Source organism: Ziziphus jujuba, chromosome 10 (genome assembly GCF_031755915.1).
Source record: "Ziziphus jujuba cultivar Dongzao chromosome 10, ASM3175591v1".
In the NCBI taxonomy this organism is placed as follows: Eukaryota; Viridiplantae; Streptophyta; class Magnoliopsida; order Rosales; family Rhamnaceae; genus Ziziphus; species Ziziphus jujuba.
Window position 1 is genome coordinate 18882200 of NC_083388.1, and position 22607 is coordinate 18904806.

The following is a 22607-nucleotide window of genomic DNA, read 5'->3' on the forward strand; positions in this document are numbered from 1 at the left end:
ACCTACTACGAAGGATAGTCTTGTGAATTAAAGATAATTAGAGTGGTATTTTCGTAATTGAAGATACGGATTACCGAGTTCAAAAAGCCCTAACCAGCGTCTGGACGCTCCTTGCGAAACATTCACCTATAAATAGTGGCTAAGAAGAGAAAGGTGAAGGTCGCGGCTGTGCATAGGAATTTTATGCTCTCGGTGGCATGTTAGTTTATCGTTGTTTTGTTTAGTTGTTTTCAATTAGGGGTTTCGATTGTTTGATTGGTTTTAGATTAGGGTCTGGTTTTCAATTTTGTTGTTTGATGGGTTATGTGGTGGATGAATCTGTGCATAATAAGCCGATGCTCTGGATTGTATTGAAAAATATGAAGGCAGCATGGTAATGTGCACAGAAATGGATTTCAGGGTCAACATGTCTGCTCTCTCTGATTCCCTGATTTGAGGGCCTGGTTGCGACCCACATTTTTTCCTTTATTTTATTTTTAATTTTTATATTTTTTCTAAAGGTCCTATTATTTTTTCATACAATGAAAATGGCTATTTTTTTTTTTTTTTTTTTTGGATTTGGGCAAGGAAAATGGCTAATATTTGAATTTTTTTATATGGAATTATTGTTTTCTGCCATAGAAAACTATATCTTAAAAGCATTAAATATTTTTTTGTTTTTTAAAGAATGAAGTTTGTTTTGATATCGATAGCGGTATATTTGTATGCATTCCGTTAGTTTTCGTTCTTTTGAGTATAACAAATTGTCATCCAAATGATTTGAAAGTTGAAAAAGAAAATATTTATATTTTTTATAGACAGTGTTTACATATGTATACTTTTCCAAGGAAAATATACTAGTTTTGTTTTTTTTTTTTTGTTTTTTTTTTTTTTATGAACACTGGTTTGGGTTTGATGATTGTGCATTTGGCATATTTAACTGGGTGTAATGAATATAGCTGAATAAAAATATTTGATTCAAAATAGGAGAACACTCAAACAGTACAAACAGATCTCTTTATGAACATCTGTTTTTTTTGTTTTTTGGTTATTCCAAAAATTAATAATAATAATAATAATAATCAGCCAAACGATGCTTGATTGTTAATAATAATAATAATAATAATTAAAGAGTTGTACATTCAAAATTGAAACTCAACATGAAATTCCCGAGTTCTTAAAACAATCTGTTCCAATCCTTGCAAATCTGCATCATGTACAAAAGGGAGTGCTTTTAAAGTGGAGGCTTTAGACAAAACATTATTTTTTTTTTACAGGAAATAGGGTTAGGAGACTTCAAACTTAGCTTCTTTGTTTTTTTTGGGTGAAAAACTTAAAAAAATCAGCTTCGTATTTGATTTATACTCCATGGGCAAGGATTTAGAATCCAAATAAGCTCATTTCTCCTCCAGAAAGTAACAGGTAGTGGATGCTCGTTTCCATCTCTGCTAAAATCTAAAGCAGAGGTCCAGAACAGAGTATCGGTATGGCAAAAGTACTTGCCTACTTGGTCGTTGGTCGTTTTGCTAGACCACAGCTTAAAAGATAGTCATAAAAGAGTAAGCAATGTAAGTTACGAACATGGCCTAACCTATGAGCTGGGTTCAAGCCTCACCAGCCCACAAAAAAAAAAAAAAAAAGAGAAAAAAGAATTCCCAACATAAGAGAATGAGACTCGTCTCAAACTTATTAAAATACAGTGCAACATTTTTTACATTGTCATGCAACAACATATATTCATAATCACCACATTTTTAAAACAAAATCCCAACATTCAAAATCTCACTAACGTGTCTGTGATCGAACATAGAATGAGCAATTACATCTTCATTTTAAAATGACCTTGGTTTTAAAACAATGGTGGAGTGCTTCAAAATATGCAAACTGAATTGCCCACCCTTCTCTGCTGTGTCAATCTTTGACTGTCCTGGTGGAGGCAACAGCTCAAAATTCTGAACCAAACGTCCTATGGTAATACCCAATATGGGCAATGCCAGAATGATGCCTGGGCAGCTCCTTCTTCCAACACCGAAAGGAAGGTATCGGAAGTCGTTGCCATTGGCTTCGACTTTCGACTCCTCTTCCAAGAACCTCTCCGGTCGGAATTCCTCTGGTTTCTTCCAGTTGGCAGGGTTGTTTGCGAGCCACCAAGCATTGACTAAGATCTTGCTCTCAGCAGGAATGTCATAACCTCCTAGCTTTGCATCATTGAGGTTCATGTGAGGGACAAGGAGAGGAATTGCCATTCGGAGTCTGAGAGTCTCTTTGACCACGGCCTGAAGGTAAGGCAGTTTTTGAATGTCGGGCTCTGTGACCTGTGCACCAGGTCCGAGCACAGTGTCGAGCTCATTCCTGAGCTTCCTCTGGATTTGTGGATGGTTCACAAGCTCTGCAATTCCCCACTCAATCGACCACAGTGTTGTTTCAATTGCTGTGTTACACAAATTGAAAACGTTTTTTTAGTGACAAAAAAACAAAAATTATTATTAATAAAAAGAAAAAACACTAATGGATAATGGGATTCCACTGGCGCATTACAACGATAGCAATCATGATGACTATGTGATAGTGTCTATTTCGCGAATAGTTGTTGATAAAAAGAGAAGCAAAGTTTTTTAAAATATGAAGTAAATCTAAAGGATGCTAAAAAGTTCACTTTCCGACATTTTAAGGAAGCCCCAAAAAAAAAAAGCGCTCTTCAACCATGAAGCCAATCTTTAAAGAGTTAATAAATCAAGCATCGTGCGGCGCCGAACTCTCATTCTCAAATGTGTTTTGTGGGGTCCAAATGCTCTCAGCCGACGAAATCTATTCAGATACCTTTACCTACTACCACGAATGAAATGCAAAATTTGTGCAGTGTAGAAAGGATTATTGGTCTAATTTGCATAATGAAACGGAAAACAAAGTACAAAAGTGGATAAATAAATAAATTCCAATTTGTATTAGATCTAAAAAAGACCAGTGCTTTCTGTAACATGGCATAACTTATGGCCTGTGTACGTGCCGCGATTCCTCGCAAGAAGGGAGTTGAAAAAGACAAAACAGAGAAAAAGGTCAAAGAGTGCTGGTTGGATTTCAAAGACGGTGGTAGCCTGGTAGGCGGGATTTTCGTAATTATGACCAAACCCAACAATCAAATTATATGTCAACTACCTACTCCAAATCTAACTCCCTACAATTAAAAAATCGTTGGCCAACACATTATTGGCGAAACAAGATTGGTGCAACCGTGCAAGTTGCATATTGAATATTTGTTTTCGTGAAAGTTGCATATTGATTTAATTATGATGTACCGTGATGTGAATGTTTTCCTCCAAAAAAAAATAAATAGATCACAAAAAAAAAAAAATCTCTCTTACTCGGGGAAAAAAAAAAAAAAATGTAATGTGGATGTCAACCAAGTTATTTGTCTCTCCTAATCATACAATAAAATATACCAGTTATCTATTACGGTCATAAAAAAATAAAATTAAAAAATTAAAAAAAAAAGAATGTTGTCAGTAACTCTGCTCCTTCAGACTATACCCTTTTTTTCGTACTTAATAAAAAAGTATGATAAGCAGATAAGTAAGCAGAATATGACTTTCCCTTTTTAACTATTTTTTTTTGCTTTGAGACTTCCCCTTTTTAACTAAATTGCGGTTTAAGGAGAGAAGAAATAAGAAACTTATGTGTTGGTGTCCATGTAATTGCCTCATTATGAGCAGCCCAAAAATACTTTTCTATATATCAATTTTTTTGTAAAATGTTCTAAGTTAATATTTCGGAAAGAAATTTTTTTTTTTTTTTGAAGATCAAAAATCCCAGATTTTGAAATTGTTTTCTTAGCCAACTTTCAAACGTATTTAAATAGATAAAATTTTCTCTCTCTCTCTTTTTTTTTTTTAATCATTTCCAGTGGTAAGTTGATAAAATAAATTAATAAATGTGCTGTTTTTATATTTTAATCTCTATTAAAATTCTAAACCATGCACTGCTATTACAGGTATGGCCATGAAATTAAATGCAGCTGACACAGTCCACCACCTAAATTTCAGGCTTACAATTATGTAAAGTTATTGTTCTTATTAAATTCAGATCCTTATAAAAGAAAAAAAAAATTGGAAATATAACTGTTCTTATCTTTTTTATATAGTAGTATTAATACTAATCGTCACCGACGAAATTGCCCTTCCATTTAGAAAATTTTCATAAAGAAAAGGGGGTATAGGTGGTAAAATAAGCAAAACCAGGGGGTTAGGTATCAAACAACAGGCAAGCCAACCAAAGAGCAAGAAACTTAAAATAAAATAAAAAGGGTGTCAAAAGTGTGGGCCAGCCACTTACCGGCAACATTGATGTTCTCGACAATGTAAAGAACGTTATCCTCGTTAATCTCCCCTTTCTGCTGAGCGTCCAAAATATGGTCTATCGCACATTTCAATCCTTCATGGTCCGTACTCTTCGTGCTTGCTAGCTTCCTGTTAAATTTAGACAAATTCAATTTTTTCCTTAATTTTTCCCAAAAATAAAAATTAAAAAAAAGAAAAGAAAAAGAAAATCAAATCCATAAAAATGAAACTTACTTCCTCTCTTCGACAAAAAAGTCCTTGAAGAGCTTTAACCTCCTTTCCTTCACTTCTTTGCAAATTTTCAAATAGCCCCTCAAGAAAGGTCTCAGAATTGGAATGAAATCGCCATAGTTGTACTCGAAGCTCTGAGCCAATCTACTTCTCTCTCCGTTCAACGCCTTGAGTTTCACAAACAATGGATCATCTTCACTGTCGAACCTCCGGTCGAACATGATCCTGTACATGTTGTTGTACATCAACAGCTGCAACCGTCTCCTCAGAACGATCCCAGTCGTTGATGATTCGGGATTCTTCTTCACATCCTCGACAACGCTCGCAGCCTCGGATTCCCAACCGTATCTGTACTGCTGCACCACCTTGTTAGTAAAAAAAGGGACGGTCATAATCCGTCTCATCTTCCTCCAATGCTCACCGTAAACCGTGAACACCATATCCTGTCCTTTACCCGTAAAAATATCGAATACAACATTTCGGGTCCTTGACCCGAATTCAACTCCTTGGGTATGAAGGACCTCTTTGGCGAGGTCCGGGGAAGAGACAACGACGAGGTTTCTCTGGCCCATCCGGAGCAAGAAAATGTCGCCGAATTTCTTAGCTAATTCGGTAAGGTTACGGTGGTTCAAGTCATCTCCGACTTGGAGCCAGTTACCGAATACGGGTACGGTCATAGGACCGGGAGGGAGTTTAAATCGTTTGCCGCGAAGCTTAGAGATGGTGATGGCGAGAACCACGGCCACGAAAAGGGCTAAGAGTGTCTTCTCCAATAGGAGGAGATCCATGGTGGTGTAGGAACAGGTGCACAGGATAAGGAATATAGGCGCACAATAGATAGGAAGAGTTGGGTGGGAGTTGGGAGATGTACTTGGTGTATGGGGCTTTTATAGAGCAATGAAATAGTTGTGGTGGGAAGCGAGAGAGAGAGAGAGAGAGGAAGCGAGTTGGTGAAGGGTTTGACGGCACGTCGTTAGGTGGATTGTGTGGTCATGTGGCTTGTGGAAGTGGGTGAAAGAGACCGTCAAGTGTGTGCTTAACGGCGTTATGGATAGTGAAGGACATACGGCAAGCGTGGCTTTTGACTTTGAGGGACTGCGACTCTATGGAGATAAAAATAAAAAATTCATAAATCTTCCTATAAATTTTTTGATATGTAATAAAAATAAAATAAAAAGTTAAATATTAAATCATATCATCATTATTATTAAATATGTATTGAAAAGAACTAGATGATTCAAAAAAGAAAGATTTGACAGGATGGGGGGAGTAGGTAAGGTGAGCGACCATTGCCCCAAAAAAAAAAAAAAAGGGGTAAGGTGAGCAGCTCTAGATGGACGAAAATGTCAAAATTTTTGAGGTTCTCCATCTGCTGTGAGAACCATCACGCTTTCACTGTGCTGATGGACCATTAACATTACGACATATCAGAAGGATTGCCACATTAGAACATTAACGTGACGATCATATCCACCGTAAATGCTACGGTGACCACAACGCTTGATTATTTCGTTTTCTGTATTTGCTGGTTTTAAGGTCATCAGAAAAAAAAAATATATATATATATATATATATGTTCATTTATTCTATTTTAAAAAAATAAAAAATAAAAAATTGATTCGAATTTTTCTTTCTTTATTTTTTTTGAAATGGAAATTAAAGCAGCCCTCCATATGCAGCCCAAAAATGTACAAATGTGCGGTTATGATTGTCTGGCACCATTTGTTTGCTGCCACATAAGAGACAACGGGTCAGAGATTGTGGGTCCACTTTGCAATATGGGATCTGTTTAATTGTGCCACCCCAGCTATTAATTTTCAACGGCTGGAATATACAATTTTTTTTTTTTGTTTTTTTTTTTTTGTTCTCTAATTACAAAATTGATAGATTCTTCAAAAGAATTTAAATATAAATATTACAAATTGCTGCGTATTTTTCGTGTAGGCGGAAATTCTGGGGGACAATAATGAACTCATACTGACGTTCACAGCAACGCCTCGAGGAATGGGTGGATCCATCAAATTTGTCTGACTGCGTCGTCACCAATTTGTTTGTGTGTGTGTGTGTGTATATATATATATATATATATTTATTTTTTTTTTAAGCTGTGCACCATAATGAATTTTTACTCGAATGTTTAGACTGGGTCGCGGGAGAGACTGTGATCACGCCGAAATTGTGTCGCTAAAAACGAAAAAGAAAGAGGAACCAAAAATAGAACACATAGATTCAGCAACAAAATATACTTAGGTACAAGTGCCAGTAATCACGTACGATTTATAGCTATAAAATGTCAAAATATAGTATAGCGTTCCTTTTCTTTTTTTTCTTGCTGCGAGTAAAGTATATTATTCCTATAAAATATGTATTTGAATGTTCAATTATAAATGTTCATGTCCAATTGAATGTTCAAATATGATATTAGTGTATGCTCTTTAAAAACCTCAAACATTGGATGATTAAGAGTTACTGGTGGCCGGTTTTACAATGATTAGAGAAACTCATCATTAATTACAAGTATTCAATGCATCAAATAGGAATTAGCAACAAAAACAATTAATCAATTGTCACTAACTTTTTTTCTTTAGTCATTTATCATTAACTCATTTGAGGCTTAATTTCAAGAATTAAAGATATAGAAACGAAGAAGAATAAGCTTTTTGTCAAAAAAATAATAAAAGAATGTTTTAGGGATGATCTTTCTCTCGACATATCCTTCACAATTCTAATTCTAATCTTGATCCCTTTTTTTTCTTTGAATCTAAAATTAATTTGTTGAAGTATAAACCTAAAAGGCTCTCTGAAATATTTTCTTATTTGTCTTATATTATATATTTGAACGAACCAAACTTAAAAAAAAAAAGGCATTCAGCATATTGCACAAGATTAAACACTACTAACACAATTTTTTATTAAATATATATATATATATATATAATTTTATTTGATGGTAATAAAATAATTAGTACTCTTATAACAATATAAAGAATAAAGAGTATGATAATAAAATTTATCAAAAGACCTAATAAAAATTTTATCAATTACCTTTAAATATATTTTTGAATTTAAAAATTTATACTCTTTATAATAAAAAAAAGTTGTTAGGATTTCTCTAAGCTGCAGATAATATTTTCTCATCATTATATCTTTTCGTAATATAAAAAACTAATATTTCTTGTTATTCTGCATGAATTACAAGACTTTCAGTCCCAATATATTGTTGGTTTTCTATAAATATTTCCAATTTTACAAGCAATGTATATCGTGATATATCTTCTCTCGTGTTCAACAATGGATGATTTAATATTGCCCCAAAAAAAAAAACCGATGGATGATTTAAAGTAAACGGTTGTCAAGGTAGTACGCCACAATTCACATTTTGGATTCTATGTAATACCTTTCGTAAAGTGGCACATACATTAAGGTGATATTAAAGATCCATAAACCATTATAAATTTGAAATTTGATAAAATAAAATAAAATAAACAAACACACACACACACACACAAAAATAAATAAATAAAAGTAGTGCCTTCATATGATAATAAAGCTCAAATTGAATTAACAATCTGTAATGGTTGAAGTATTTGAATTTCAGATTTTTCAGTGTTCCAACTTTTCATCCAATTTCTTGAATTCCTGTTGAAATTTGTATTTTCCCTTTTTTTTTTTTTTTGCAATAATATTATTTTCCAACAAATCTATATTTTAAATAAACTGTTTTGTTTATATTCTTGTTCCATATATATGCAATTCAATGTTCGTCACACCAATTTCCAAACTGTTACTAAACTAATTAAATACAATTTAAAGTCCTCGATTCTCAATCAAAGAAATAAAAAGAAAATGGTTCAGTTTCTTGATGTGAGATCTTTAACTCAAAATCAATCAATTGGTAAAAATTTTTAATTTTGGGTCAAGAATTTCACACTCACATTATTACCTTAAAATGGTCACTTGTCATATTGGTCATCCTTAAGCCTTTAATATGACAGCATTAGTTTGAAGTAGGAGATGATTCATATGGTAATTAATTTGTTATCTGAATTATTTACACTAGTAAATATTAGTCTGTTTTGCCATCTCCGAAGAATCTCAATCTTAATATTTTTGTAAGCAAATGATAAGAAAATAAATTAGAATCCTCACCTTTTTCTATTTGTTTGGTAGAAAAGTAAATAAGAATAAAGATTGTCTTCGGTTGATGGAGCTCAAACTCAAAACGAAATTCTGAATCTCTATTGACAAATGACAATTATCCTTTTTTTTTTTTTTAGTTATAAGTATTTTTAGAAACAAAAAATTATTGAAAATTGAATGTCGTTATTTGTCACTATAACAAAATACGTACTTGTCCCATACGGAAATTAAAGATCCGAATGTTTATACGGTATGCATTACAATTCGGATAGGACAACAAAAGCCTAGCTTTTTTCTTCATCAAAAAAATTCCTTACGGAAGTGAACTACGATTTAAATTTGGGAAACATCCCACCCAACAAGGTGAAGGTGTTTTGAATTGCTAGGCAAAATTGTCAATTAGTTTGTCATAAAATTAACAACATTATAAGTGTCAGCTTAATTTGGACTTGCCTGCCTTTCAGTGACTTGAGTTCTGGAAAAATGATCTTTTAATGTTTTTATAATTTCCTAAGAATTGTTTGATTTGTTTCTCGTGTTATAGTCATGTCATTTCGGCTGCTACGATTAATTGGTTCTCTCTCTCTCTCTCTCTATATATATATATATATATATATCTTGTAGCTTGAAAAAATTCCATTTCGAATTTTTCAAATTTAAAAAGTTATAATTTAAATATTTAATAATGTTCAATTACTACATTTTAGTTTGATCAGATTTCTAGCAAAAAATGATTAATGTGAGGTTTGAATTAGAGGTACTAAACTATAAAAGTTATGAAACTATATGGTTTAAATTGCAACACATTCGATCAAATTATATTTAACATTGGTAAAGTGGAAGAAATGTTAACCATTATGAATATAAAAGTTAAATTGAATAAAAATGTAATAAATTAAAATTTAAATATCTAAGTTGTAACATTTTAACTTTTAAAATCTAAAGTTTTTTTTTTTTTTTAAGTAGAAGTCATTGAGTTGTAATTAATTTTTTTATTATTATTAAAGTGTGGAAGCTTGAATTTTTTAAAGTATTATTATTATTTTTTAATAATTGATCTAAATTACAATTTATCCAAAATTTATTATTTATCATGATTAGAACTCATATTCTCGTAGGTATAAATAAAAATATTCAACCACTAAAACTAATCCTCTTCATCAAATTTTTAAATTATTATTGAAATATGTTATTACGCTGTATCTCCAAATACTTTATACAATATTCTTTTTTTTTTAATATTAAGTTTACCTAAAAATACAATATTAATATTGTTTTAGAAAAAACCCTGTACAGGTTATTATAGACTAATCAAAATCAATGGAAATACCAACTTTCAATCGTACATCCATGGAGTTTGATAGTACATACAATCCTTTTTTTTTTTTTTTTTTTTTTAATGATGAATATACTATTATACAATCATTGTCAACCAACATGCTAACCATGTGAATGCTTAAATGGATTAGTATGGTCAGACACATCGAGGAGTATGCGATTCCGAAAGGTAAACAATCATTTTCCTAAAATTGAATAACCAACAATGGAAATGTAGAACAAATTTTTTTAATGACGTCACAAAATTACAACAAATTTTTAATCTTCGGTTTTAGAGTCAATTATATCCAGATTCCGAAAGGAACAATAGAGAAAAGTCCACATCTTGACCGGCTCATGGATGGGATCATATGAAGCAGATAAAAATATGCAAGTAAAATTCCACCTCTTTATTATTATTATTATTATCATTATCATTATTTTTAATAGAAGAGGAAAAAAAAAAAAGGAGTCAATGACTCAATGGTCTGACTTTTCTTAGGTCGCCGCCTAAAACTGCCGTTAGAATGAACGGCGTTTTATTGAAGCAATGAATATATCGAAAGAGTGTTGCAGATAGGTTTTATCTTCATAGCTCAAATAGTCCATCTACCACGCAATCCATAACTTCTTGGGTATGGGTTCACCTTACACTCTAATCTACCATATGAAATAATATTAAATCATATAATATAATCCCCAAATTGTCCTACTTATTCAACCAAACAATATATTAAAACTTGTTAATAAATTATAAAAGTAGACATTGAAAGTCTATAGCACTTCCTACGTTTTCTTATATTAAAAAAAAAAAATAATAAATAAATAAAGAAGAGACGGATTGATTATAAAGTGGGAGTGGCCAAAAGTTGGGAGTAGATAAACATGAGGCAGCTACTGTAGATAGGAAATAATAATAACAAGCAATACATAATATATTTTATGAAATCCAGGACCGGTTCCACAAAGGGGGTTTTCTTACCTACTACCGTTGAAAATGACAAGCGAGAAAAGAGGCACACCTAACTCGCAACAAGCCTACCATATCACGTTCATTGCTCTTGGGCTCTAGCTAGCTACCTTCCCAACCATTGCCATTTCTCCTTTCTCTTCTTACTGAACTTCACCCACGTCACTCTTATGTCAATGGTTTCCGCCTACAGCATCATCAATTTTTATTTTATTTTTAATATTAAAATTAGAGAGGAATTTTTTATCACTAGCATGATCGAATTTGAAAATAATATGAAAGTTACAGTCAATAATCATTGCTATTTTTATTGTCTTTTTATTTTTTATTTTTTTTGGAATGCCATTTAAATTGTCTAAATTGAAGTAAAACATCACCAATTTAATTCACTCTATATTCAAAGGCTTATTCAAGATTGGCAGCACTCACAAGTCACCACCAAGCTTAACATCAAATAAAGTGATTTCTGCCTGGATTATTACAAACTTGTTAGGATGTTTCTCGCACTTTTCCCAATCTTTTTTCCAATTTCTATATATAAATCATTTATCAAGCTCTATTAAATAGTTTATGATGGAAGTTTAACGTTTGATTACATAAAAACGTTAATAATCCACGGCATGTATGGTAGATATTTTTCCATATATATATAAACATGTTTTTGTTGATACACATGCATGAGTTAGCTAGAAGGTGGGATCCAAGGAAGGACGAGGAATAAAACGAAATAAAAATGGACAGGTTTGATATAAGTTTGTAGGGTAGGTGATGTGAAGGGGTGGGCATGAGGATGTAATTGACACTTGGATAAAGCAAATTGTCAATTGTAGAATATAGTTATCTATGCTAAAAAACGAATTGACTCCTATTTCCATTGTAGTCAAAAAAATTAAATTGTTATTTTTATATATATATATATATATATATATTTTTCCTAATACCAAATTTAACGCGTTGGAATAAGATGTGGATGATTCTTATACATAAAGCATTCCAAGCCGATGTAAACGGTTTGAGCTTTAAATGAAGAGGAAACCTATCTTATTCCTCAAACATGGAAGTTGGAAGACATACGTAGAGAACTAGAAGTAGAGAGTCTTGACAACTATTAGATGTATGAGTAGTGCCTTTCTACTCAGAATTGAATTGAGTAGAAATAAATGCATAATTATGTCCACACAATTTATGGCTGCATTTTTCCTTTCGAGACAATTCAGTGATATATATATATATATATTTGGGAGAATGGACCTTGGGTAATTGATCTAATTAACAATAATTTTTACTGCTGAACGGTTCTATATATGTATATATATATATGAGGTGTCAGGTTCAAGCTATTCAATGAACCATAAAATTGAAAAACAAAAAAGTGTACAGTTGCTTGTTATTTCAGTTTGAATTTATTGGGTTTTCTTGTTTATAATGATTAATTTTTTTTTTTTACTAATATGCTTGGTTTAATTTATTATTTCTTTTAACTTGTATTTTGTTTTCCCACTGACCACGACAAAACTAAGACAATGTATATACTAGGTAATTTTATATTTAAACTATCAAATCTTATATATAGCGAACTAAGTAAATTACATATAAACCATTCAAACAAATCAGTCTTTATAACATAAATAATTTTTGTGATAACTGAGAATGCAAACAAATCAGTCTTTATAACATAAATAATTTTTGTGATAACTGAGAATGTTTCAAAATTCAATCGTAAGTAAACCGGTCCAAAGATTAAATCTTCAAGTTAAAAAAAAAGAAAAAAAAAGAAAAGAAAGAAGAAGTTAACTCAACTGGGCCTGAGGATTACATCTCCAAGTTTAGAACTGTACAGGGCCAACTTCAAATTGGACTTACAAACAGACAAACTCAAAGCCCAAAGGGGCACAGGTTAGAAAGTCAAAAAAAAGAAAAAAAAGAAAAAAAAAGAGGATATTGCACTGGTTCAAATTAGCAAAAAACCACAAAACTCTGTCCGTCTCTTTTAGCTTTCTTTTACCTCTCACTGTGTGTAATCCACTCTCTCTGCCTCTCACTTCCGTTCTTCGCCTGAGAACTTTCCGCGTAAGCAAAGTAAAAAAACGATGTCGTATGTGCCTCCACACCTGAGGGACTCGAGCTCAAGCACCACAACCACCACTTCCAAAACGTCGTCGATAACCCTAGACAGTGACTTTACCACCACCAAGCTCTCCTACACCTCCAACTCTTACCCCAAAAACAACAACAACAATAACTCCTCCTCCAACTTGTCTTCTTCCTTCAATGCCTCTCGCTGGACCTCCGGTGCTCTTTCGCCGTCCGTCAGGTCTCTCTCCGTTCCCGACCCCGTTTTCCCTCAATGGAAGCCATCCGAACGCGTCCTCCGTATGAAGCCTGAACAGGTTCAATGCACTGTTAGCTCACCGTGTTTTCTTTTTTACTTCTCTTTGCAATTTGTGTATTACTTGATAGATTTATCACCTATCGATTATTGCTTTGTTCTCGGGGCTAAGCGTTGCGTTATGGTCTGAATACCTTTTTTTATGGTTTTTCCACTTCTATTTATCGCATTTCTTGTGCGGCATTTCCATGTTATTGCTGTTTTTATTTTTTTCATCAATGTGTTTCTGTCGTTTTGAAGCTTTGCATTTTTAGTTTTGATTGTGAATTTCCATTTGCATTTCTGAATTTTGGTTTATGCCTCGGTGTCTAATACGTGTTTATGGATGTTGGTCATGGACTTGGGGTACGTAGTTTTTGGAATCTTAGATTGTTCACTTATAGGGATATATCATAATGGTTTAACAATCAACTACCTTTTTGAATTTTCCAGGAAACTTTACTGAGTCTTTTATTATGTTGTATAATAAATTATACTTGAATTCAGACAGCACATCTTGTTGCAGCATTTTGAGAAATCCACGTTGAGGTTGAAGTTTAGTACTCGAACTTTTAACCTATTTGCTTGATTTGTTCACCTCGGTTTTGCACCTTTTTTTGCAGATAGAAGAGGTTAGGTTGCGGCTTAATGTTGATGTCACTGCAGCTCCAGACTCCACTCCTGCACCTGCACCAATTGAGACTTTTACAGATATGGTTGATATTTGTATCTTATCAGTGAGATTTTAATTATATGGTTTTGATTGGAGTTGTTAATGGGTTCACGAAACCTTTATTGGCATTTCAGTGTTTGCATTCAAGCATCATGGAGGATATAGCTTTTCATGAATATACTAGGCCAACATCTATTCAGGCTCAAGCTATGCCAGTTGCTCTTAGTGGTAGGGATTTATTGGGTTGTGCTGAAACTGGCAGTGGTAAAACTGCTGCATTCTCCATTCCTATGATACAGGTTTTAGCTCATGACCTTTTGATAGACATATATCAATATAATAACTATTTTTATATAGTCATATTTGTGACATAGTCTATTGATTGGAATATTTTTACTCTTTGCCCTTTATGCAGCATTGCTTGGCTCAACCTCCTGTCCGACGAGGTGATGGACCTATAGCATTGGTCTTAGCTCCAACTAGAGAGCTAGCCCAACAAATAGAGAAGGAGGTGAGATTGCTGATAAAAAGCTTCTGAAAATCAATAATGTAGTTATGAATGTTTTACTGTTGGTTTTTGGAAAAAATGTTTATTCTTCTCTGAAAAGCCCCATAAATTATTAATGCTTAACTGATTTTCAAGAATTCCTTCTGCAATTGGTTACTCATTTTTATGTTCTTCTCAAATTATCTCGGTTTGAGAACAGTTATCTATTCCATTTATGATTTGGATTTTGACATTGCTGATTTTTCTTTTTTATTTATTATTTATTTATATATATATATATATATATTGTTTAATATCTTTGATCCTAAAATCGTTTGGAGCTCCTTATTTTAGGTGTCATCATGATGTGTGCCTGTTTTTCATCTTACAGGTTAAAGCTTTCAGTAGATCTCTTGAGTCATTTAAAACTGCGATAGTTGTGGGTGGAACAAACATAGCTGAGCAGGTAACATATATGGCACTGTAATTTCATCACTTAATGGTTGGTTATAATTTTTAGTCTAGTAAGTTCTCACAAGGAAGATTGTTTATGTGTATCGGAAAGTATTTTTGTTCAACTGTAGTTTAGGATAGTAAGATCATTATTAATATGGGCTACAATTATGCCTATCCATTTATTATCCATAAAAAATTTCTTTGATTTTTGCTGAGAACAGAACCCTTAGATACTTTTTGTTTGTAAGAATGATATTAGCCCATCATCTTGTTGTTTCTTGGTAAGTAGATTGGATTATACCATTTTCATTATCTTCCTCTCTAATATTTGTTTGTCTTGTTTTTATGCTGGATTTCATGACAGAGGTCTGAGCTACGGGCAGGTGTGGATGTTGTGGTTGCTACTCCTGGAAGATTTATTGATCATTTGCAGCAAGGAAACACTTCCCTTTCTAGAGTTTCATTTGTTGTTCTTGATGAAGCTGATAGAATGCTCGACATGGGGTTTGAACCACAGATAAGAGAGGTATACTGTGCCTGGACTGAAAATGTCTTTTTCACCTGATAGGCGAATCTATTTATGCTTTCTCCCAATTTGTTCCCATAACACTTCATTTTGGTTTTCTTAGAGCCCTGCTTTTAAGTTCTTGTGCTTACTTTTCTTTTCTAAGTTCATGATGTACTGCATTTGTGTAGCTCTCCTCACTTCCAAAAGTATTGTTGTCATTAGATATGACCAACCTTAAAAACAATAAGGATGACGGGGTGTTCCTATGAAAAAAAGGAATGAGGTATGGATGGGGATTAACGTTAGAGCCTTCTACTTATGAGTCAATTTTGGTTTAAATCTAAATAGAATTGGCTTAACCTTGTTTACCCTGTACAAATTATTTACTTTTTAATGAATCTGTTTTGGGTGAATTGTTTGAATGCTGCTTTTTGATGATGGATTAAACATTTTTGTGAGATTGGCATTTGTTGTCTGATAAATATATTAACATACCTCTTACATGAAAGTCATTTGCACATCTAATTCTCAAAGTTCTTCTTGAAGAGACTTTAAATATTATGATTCTGTTTCAGGTGATGCAAAATCTTCCTGAGAAACACCAGACTTTGCTGTTTAGTGCAACTATGCCTGTGGAGATTGAAGCATTAGCACAGGTAAAGTCTTCTTGATATTGGTTTTCTTCTCCAATGGGATTATTTGACAATATGACATATCAAATAAATTTCTTTGAGAAGATGGAATTTGCAGAATCAACCGAACTCCACCTGCAGTGAAGGTTTTGGGCCATATATGTTCTTTTCTCCAAAAGTCATCTTACTTCAATAGGTGTTTGCTTCAAGTTGAACTAATAAAGAATTTTAGGCCGTGGAATGTTTTGCTTTATTGAAGCGATCTTATTCTCTATTTACATTACCAGTTTGAGATGTTTCCTTTCAAAAATTTGAAACATGGAACCTTAAAATGAAGGCATCGTGTCATAGACCATATTGAAGTGCATATCTTCATAAAGTTAATGATTATTTTATTTTATTTATTTTTTGTGTTTTTGTTAAGCCGACACCTTGATGTGAAAATTTGAATTAAAATGTAGAAGAATTATGCAATGAATTTTCTTTGTTTACTTGAGGTACGAAATTTATATGTGTATACATATACGTATAAACTTTTTTCCAGGAATACTGAAATTAATATTATATTTATATATAAACTTTTTTCCAGGAATACTTAACAAGCCCTGTCCAAGTGAAGGTTGGAAAAGTGAGTAGTCCAACAGCAAATGTATCTCAAATTTTGGAGAAGGTTTCTGAGACCGAGAAGGTATACTTATTGGGGCGTCAGTGTAAAATTTTCTATGCCATTGTTTTTTGTTTTTTTGTGATATATTAAAAGCCTTTTTAGTGTTAATTAATTTATCTACAGCTTTCATTTAATATTCGTTAATTTGTGTAAGTTTGGTGTTGACAATTATTAAACCCATGTGAGAACTTGGTTGTTAAACATACCTGCCCACATACGATCTTTGAATGGAAAGGTCATGCTAAATTCAATATTGCTTACAAACTTGTAACTTGACATATATGTTTGCTTAATGTTAATTATATTATCATGGACTGGTATTTAATAGCTAATCCTTTGTCTTCCTCTTGATTTCTCATCTAATCCCTTAATCAGGAGCTTCTTTCCTTGGAATAATTTTATGCTTGTGTTTTTATCTGTTGTAGATTGATCGGCTTCTAGCTCTGCTTGTAGAAGAAGCATCTCAGGCTGAAAGATCTGGGCATCCCTTTCCCTTGACTATTGTCTTTGTGGAAAGGAAGGTACTGTTCATGTTTCATATTGTTGTTTTTTCATTCTCCGTCAGTTTGAGAATCTGATCTGGTCTATTATTTAAAAATACTCAATCTGAACTACATTTTATTCTTAGTGCATGTTGCCAGTATCTTGTTAATCTCAATAGATGTGGAATTATCTCTCACGGTCTCACCTGCTTATTAGTTACTTTATTGACAAGCACTGTACCTAGCCGCATACCAGTTTTTGGGTGGATTTAATTTTGAAATTAGGAAGCGGTCCAGATCTTTTCATTCTATAATTATATATTGAATGAATGGAAAATTCTGATTAAGACTTTTGGTAAATCATCTTCAGATTGGAAACATGAATTTTTGATATTTTGTTGCGTATATGTACACTGGATTTTTATTGTTTCTTGTAATGGTACTAAGATGCTTTATTTGCTTTCTTGGTACAAACATGCTATTGAAATATTAGGAGACTTGATTTGGTCTACGTAATATATTTTGTTACCCTAAAATATAAGGTTTCGTAATTCCATTCTGCAATATAGGCATAAACTTACAAAACTTGATTATGGTCTCAATGTAGACAAGGTGTGATGAAGTTGCTGAAGCTCTGGTAGCACAAGGTTTACATGCTGTGGCTCTTCATGGTGGCCGTACACAAAGTGAAAGAGAGGCTGCTCTTCGGGATTTTAGGAATGGATATACTAATATATTGGTATTCTTATCTTCATTAATGCTGTTTGTGTTATGAGTTTCTTGTGTTATGCTATGCTTTTGTTTTCTTTTTAACGTCTAGTATATAGATTTATATTGGAAATGCATGTTAGTATCTTTTATTAAATTTTTGCAAAATATTGTTTTAGAAAATTAAGTGGATAAAATTAATGGACTTTATGGGAGTTTCCCAAGTCATTATTGAATGTTGTGCCTCACTGAGATCCTTCATGCAGGTTGCCACTGATGTTGCATCTCGTGGTTTGGATGTCACAGGAGTTGCTCATGTTATCAATCTAGATCTTCCAAAGGTATATTCTGGTTGTGTATGAAAACTTCCTGATTTGAGTTGCATCCAAAATCCATTAAGCCATCTGAAGAGTTTGTTTGAGATTTTGGAATACTCTTCTCTTTCTGGTTTGTCTTTCTGTCAATTGACAATGGCATAGGTGGTGATGTTGAAAATACAAGTATTACGCAATGCAAAAATCCACTTTTGTGGTCTCAATGTCTTTCTGCTAGACATCTGTTAGCATCTTATTACCCCCTTTTTCCCAGTCGCCATTAATTTCCGTTTGAATAGCATACCTTAAGCTTCAATTATGGCTGCCTCAATTATAGAGTATGGAAGATTATGTACACCGGATTGGAAGGACAGGCAGAGCAGGATCAATGGGTCTAGCTACATCCTTTTACAGCGATCGTGATATGGTACTTGCTTCCCTATCTTTTTAATATTTTGTTTACTTCCTTTTTCTTATGCTCAATTCTCTTTGAGAATCTTATTATCCATTTTGGATTGATGTTTCCTTTTTATTATGCTCAATTCTCTTTGAGAATCTTATTATCCATTTTGGATTGATGTTTGCAAACTGTAGTTCCTTGTAGCACATATAAAGAAAGCAATAGCAGATGTTGAATCTGGGAATCCTGTGGCTTTTGCAACAGGGAAGGTACAAATTTATTCTACTAAAAAACTACCGTAAGAAGCTTACATTTTTTGCATTCCATAGTAGTGCTTCCTCTCTCTCACGCTAGGGGAAGAAGAGAATATTTCTTATATAACCTTTAGCTTGCTGCTGGAAATATTAGGTTGCAAGAAGGAAAGAGAGAGAAGCTGCAGCTGCCCATAAAGAAGCTAGAATTTCTCTTTCTAAGCTCTCCATGAATGGACCTGCTTCAATCAACATCGAGGACAAGTACAGATTCATGATTGCTTCGTCAAACATTAAAAGAGAGGGTGCAGCAGATAGTGCATGGGATGACTAAACCAACTCCACCTTCGCACCTTTGAGTACGATCGATGATCCATGCTCACTGCTTAGGGTCCTAGTTTCAGAGGTTGGTAAAAAGAGTAGCTTGTGCATCTTCCGGGTTGAAGTTGGGTTTCTGTTACTTTGTTGTCCTGTTGGTTTGTCTGGGGAACTGGTCACTTACTTTTCCTGGCTCTCTCTCTCTCTCTCATAGTGTTTGTGCATCATTGTTTAGTTGTGCTGATGGAAAAAAAAAAAAAAAAATGGAACTATAGGCATGTCGCTTCTTACTTGGAGATTGGAGTAGAAAAAATGAAGAATACAGTCATTGTAAGTTGTCTTCGTATACGTTGATTTACATCATTAATGCAGCTAGTTTTTGTAAGTAGCAGGATTGAAAAATGAGATTTATTTTATTTTATTTTTTTTGGGTACACCAAGATCTACTGCCATGTGTCAATTTAAGCCAGTGCGACGTAGCTTCAACTGATAAAATATTTGATTCCTTTAATTGTTGTGGCTCACTGCCTCAATAGCACCATTTCATGTCACAATGCTTATTCAACAGCGTGGAAAGTTCTGAGACCGAGTTTGGAGGCGTGAGGCGTAGACCAAACTATTAATGTCAGCATCATTAAATTTCTTTATTTATTTATTTATTTTTTCTGTAGTAATACATTTTAGATTTTATTAAAATTTGAATATTAAGTGACATATATTATTGTTTATATTTGGTCCAGTTTGACAATGAATGTTTTCTCTCTATATATATATATATATAGATAAATTAATTTAATTGGAAAAAAAAAGATTTGTTGAAATACTTGATCTTGGTTTACATGATAAATGCCTGTACGATGCCAAAAAAAAAAAAAAAAAAAACAAAAAACAAAAAAAAGAAAAAAAAAAGAAAAAGAAAAGCGACTGTATATGACGAAAAAGGATGAAAGTGTAAATTATGTTAAGCTTAGGGGCGTAAAAAAGAAAATGCGTAGAACAAGAAAATTTCTCGTATGTTCTTAACTAGACGCAAAAGCAAAAAGCTTCTTCACCTTCTTGGCTGCTTTCGTCTGGCATTTGTCTGTCACGTGCGACTCTTAGACTCCAAGGGAATCCGAGAACGATGGCAAGTGGAGGCATTGCATCGGGATCCAGACTTCTCTTGAAGTTTCGGAGACTTCAATCAGCAGACGTTCAGGCGGCCGCCATGTGGGGTGTGGCCGCCACCACCGGCGCACTTTATCTCATACAGGTTTCTAAATTTCTCTCCGACTTTTTTGTCCGATTTTAAGCCTTTCTCGTTTAACCATAAATAACCCCTAAACTCCTTTCCTTTTCATATTTTTCCAATCAGAAATCTTGTACCCCAAAAAAAAAAAAAAAAAAAAAAATTATAGAATTAAACTAGTCTCTGTATAAGGATCAATTAATTACCATTTTCACGGTTTCCGATGAGGGCATGTTATATATAAGGTTTAAAATTGCAATTTAATTGCCGACTTGTCATTCATATTCTGTTTTACTTTTTAGTTTATTAAATTTATTCTATTTGGGGATGCTTTATACTTGTAAATATATATATATATATATTTGTGGACATCTTTCCATTATTTAGTGTTCAGAATTTCTTGGCTTAAATATTCATGGATGAATTATATTTGGTGGTACCATATAATATTACATACAAAATCTAAGTTATTGATTTGAGGATTTGATTTTGGTTTGTTAAGTTCCTTGCTGTGCTTTTATGCTCCTAGCTTCTACATTTTTGTTTTTTTGATAAATACTTTATATTATTGTGCACAATTTGACTCGATTTTCGAACTAAAGTATTATATTCTTCTAGGATTATATTCATGTTAAATGCTCAATTGTATTCTAAACATGTAACAGCCGTTTGATTGGTTAAAGAAGACATTCTTGGAGAAACCAGAGGAGGCTGAAACGAAGTAAATTCGGATGGAGGGTCTCCGTCTGAGAGCGTTTGAAGAATTGAAATTCAGAGATTACGAAGTAGAGCTAGAAACAAGGAGATACTTCTTGTTTTTGCTTCAATAATGCTTTTGTTTATGTATCTGGTCATTTAGTGGTTACTGCTCCCATGTGAAATAACCTATTTCAAAATGAACATTTTCATCTTTTGTGGTGAAACCATGAAAGTATACATACATTTTAACTGTTTTAAATCACATTTTCATTTTCTTTATCTTATACATACATTTTGACTGTTTTAAATCACATTCCAAAAGAAAGGTGAAAATTAAGCCAAAAAACATCCTTTTGTTGCTTTGTTAGATAAGGAGACTGGTCTTTGCTGCTATCTTATTGTTCCTGGAAATCAAGTCTGCATCTGGAATGTTGCAAATTAGAAGTTGCATGAATTAATGGTCTCTGTTTAGTTCCTCATTAGGCAGAGCAATGAAGAGAAACTTGTAATAAATTGGGTGTTTCTCTTTGATAGAGAATAAATAAATAAGGGAAAATATTTATACTGCAAGGTTATTTTCACACTTCTAAATTAACTATATACAGTCTTATTAAATTTATCTAAAAGTCCATATCATCTTCCTTCTTTTTATTTTTTAATTTATTTCAGGATGGGGATCCTTTTATTTATGAGCTGCACTAACATCACCGTATTTTTGATAGCTTTGCCGTTTATACATGCCTTACCTATAAGACAACTTGCTCTCAGAAAAAATCCCACTTTTAATCAGATCAATCTTCTAGATATGTGATATGGGATTTCCATTTATCCATCAACAGGTCCTTTAGAATCTCACGTCAAATACTCCTTGTCCATTTTAGATTGGTCAAGATTATTATTGAAAGTTGCAGAAATACAGGGAATTCAGAGAGGAGGAGGAGCAGGAGATGATAGGGAGAGGAGAAGAAGTAGGAGATGGTAGTGGCAGAGCATGTAATAAAAAAATAGTTTGAAAACTTAAAAAAAAAAAAAAAATCACTGTCAATAGAGCACCAGGAGTCTCACATCGCTGGCAACTCTTTCGTCTATCGTGTAATAAGGTGAAGAGGCAAAGGAGAAAAGAGGTTTTAAGGGGAAACATTTTAAAAGAAAAAAAAAAAATTAGATAAAAGGGTAATTTAGAAAATAAAAAAATTAAAGACTGTATTGAGATTTTACGGTATTGTAAGTAGAATTTCTTTTGATTTATATATTTAGTTTTTGGTCAGGCTGCTGCATTGATTTATTCTCTTCGTTCAAAAAAGAAATCAATTATTTGTAACTGCTGGTTTCCAAACGCTATTTTGTTTCTTGCCCGATGATTTTTTTCAAAAATAAAAAATAAAAAAAAATTCAATTCTTCGGGTATCTGGTTAAGGAATATACGGTGAACGCTAATAAAATTA

The 22607-nt window shown here is 33.0% G+C and overlaps 2 protein-coding genes and 1 non-coding gene across 3 annotated transcripts; 2 read left to right on the forward strand and 1 right to left on the reverse strand.

The window, feature by feature from the left end:
• Positions 1 to 357: 357 nt before the first annotated feature.
• Positions 358 to 459, forward strand: LOC112490802 (small nucleolar RNA snoR100). Its single transcript, XR_003054998.1, has one exon. It is a non-coding gene; the product is annotated as a small nucleolar RNA snoR100 (small nucleolar RNA).
• Positions 460 to 1640: 1181 nt separating this feature from the next.
• LOC107411586 (trans-cinnamate 4-monooxygenase) lies at positions 1641 to 5417 on the reverse strand. Its single transcript, XM_016019194.4, has 3 exons — positions 4548 to 5417; positions 4309 to 4442; positions 1641 to 2410 (listed from the first exon to the last, which is right to left on the reverse strand). The coding sequence occupies exons 1-3, from the start codon at positions 5330 to 5332 to the stop codon at positions 1812 to 1814; spliced, it is 1518 nt and encodes a 505-aa protein (XP_015874680.2). The 5' UTR covers positions 5333 to 5417; the 3' UTR covers positions 1641 to 1811.
• Positions 5418 to 12921: 7504 nt separating this feature from the next.
• Positions 12922 to 21448, forward strand: LOC107411568 (DEAD-box ATP-dependent RNA helicase 20). The gene is made up of 15 exons (XM_048468845.2): positions 12922 to 13361; positions 13963 to 14055; positions 14147 to 14311; positions 14428 to 14523; positions 14891 to 14965; positions 15320 to 15481; positions 16039 to 16119; positions 16685 to 16783; positions 17188 to 17283; positions 17852 to 17983; positions 18219 to 18293; positions 18604 to 18693; positions 18861 to 18935; positions 19075 to 20487; positions 21129 to 21448. Exons 1-14 carry the CDS (start codon positions 13062 to 13064, stop codon positions 19249 to 19251), a joined length of 1716 nt encoding a protein of 571 aa, XP_048324802.2. The 5' UTR covers positions 12922 to 13061; the 3' UTR covers positions 19252 to 20487; positions 21129 to 21448.
• The last annotated feature ends 1159 nt before the right edge of the window (positions 21449 to 22607 follow it).

What these genes read in the sequence shown, in the direction of transcription:
- LOC107411568 (XM_048468845.2), top strand. Translation starts at nt 13,062, where the DNA reads ATGTCGTATGTGCCTCCACACCTGAGGGACTCGAGCTCAAGCACCACA. An exon ending in TCTCCATTCCTATGATACAG is followed by an intron (nt 14,312 to 14,427) that starts GTTTTAGCTCAT and finishes CCCTTTATGCAG; the next exon opens with CATTGCTTGGCTCAACCTCC. An exon ending in AGATTGAAGCATTAGCACAG is followed by an intron (nt 16,120 to 16,684) that starts GTAAAGTCTTCT and finishes ACTTTTTTCCAG; the next exon opens with GAATACTTAACAAGCCCTGT.
- LOC107411586 (XM_016019194.4), bottom strand. Translation starts at nt 5,332, where the DNA reads ATGGATCTCCTCCTATTGGAGAAGACACTCTTAGCCCTTTTCGTGGCC. An exon ending in TTTTTTGTCGAAGAGAGGAA is followed by an intron (nt 4,443 to 4,547) that starts GTAAGTTTCATT and finishes TAAATTTAACAG; the next exon opens with GAAGCTAGCAAGCACGAAGA. An exon ending in CGAGAACATCAATGTTGCCG is followed by an intron (nt 2,411 to 4,308) that starts GTAAGTGGCTGG and finishes TGTGTAACACAG; the next exon opens with CAATTGAAACAACACTGTGG.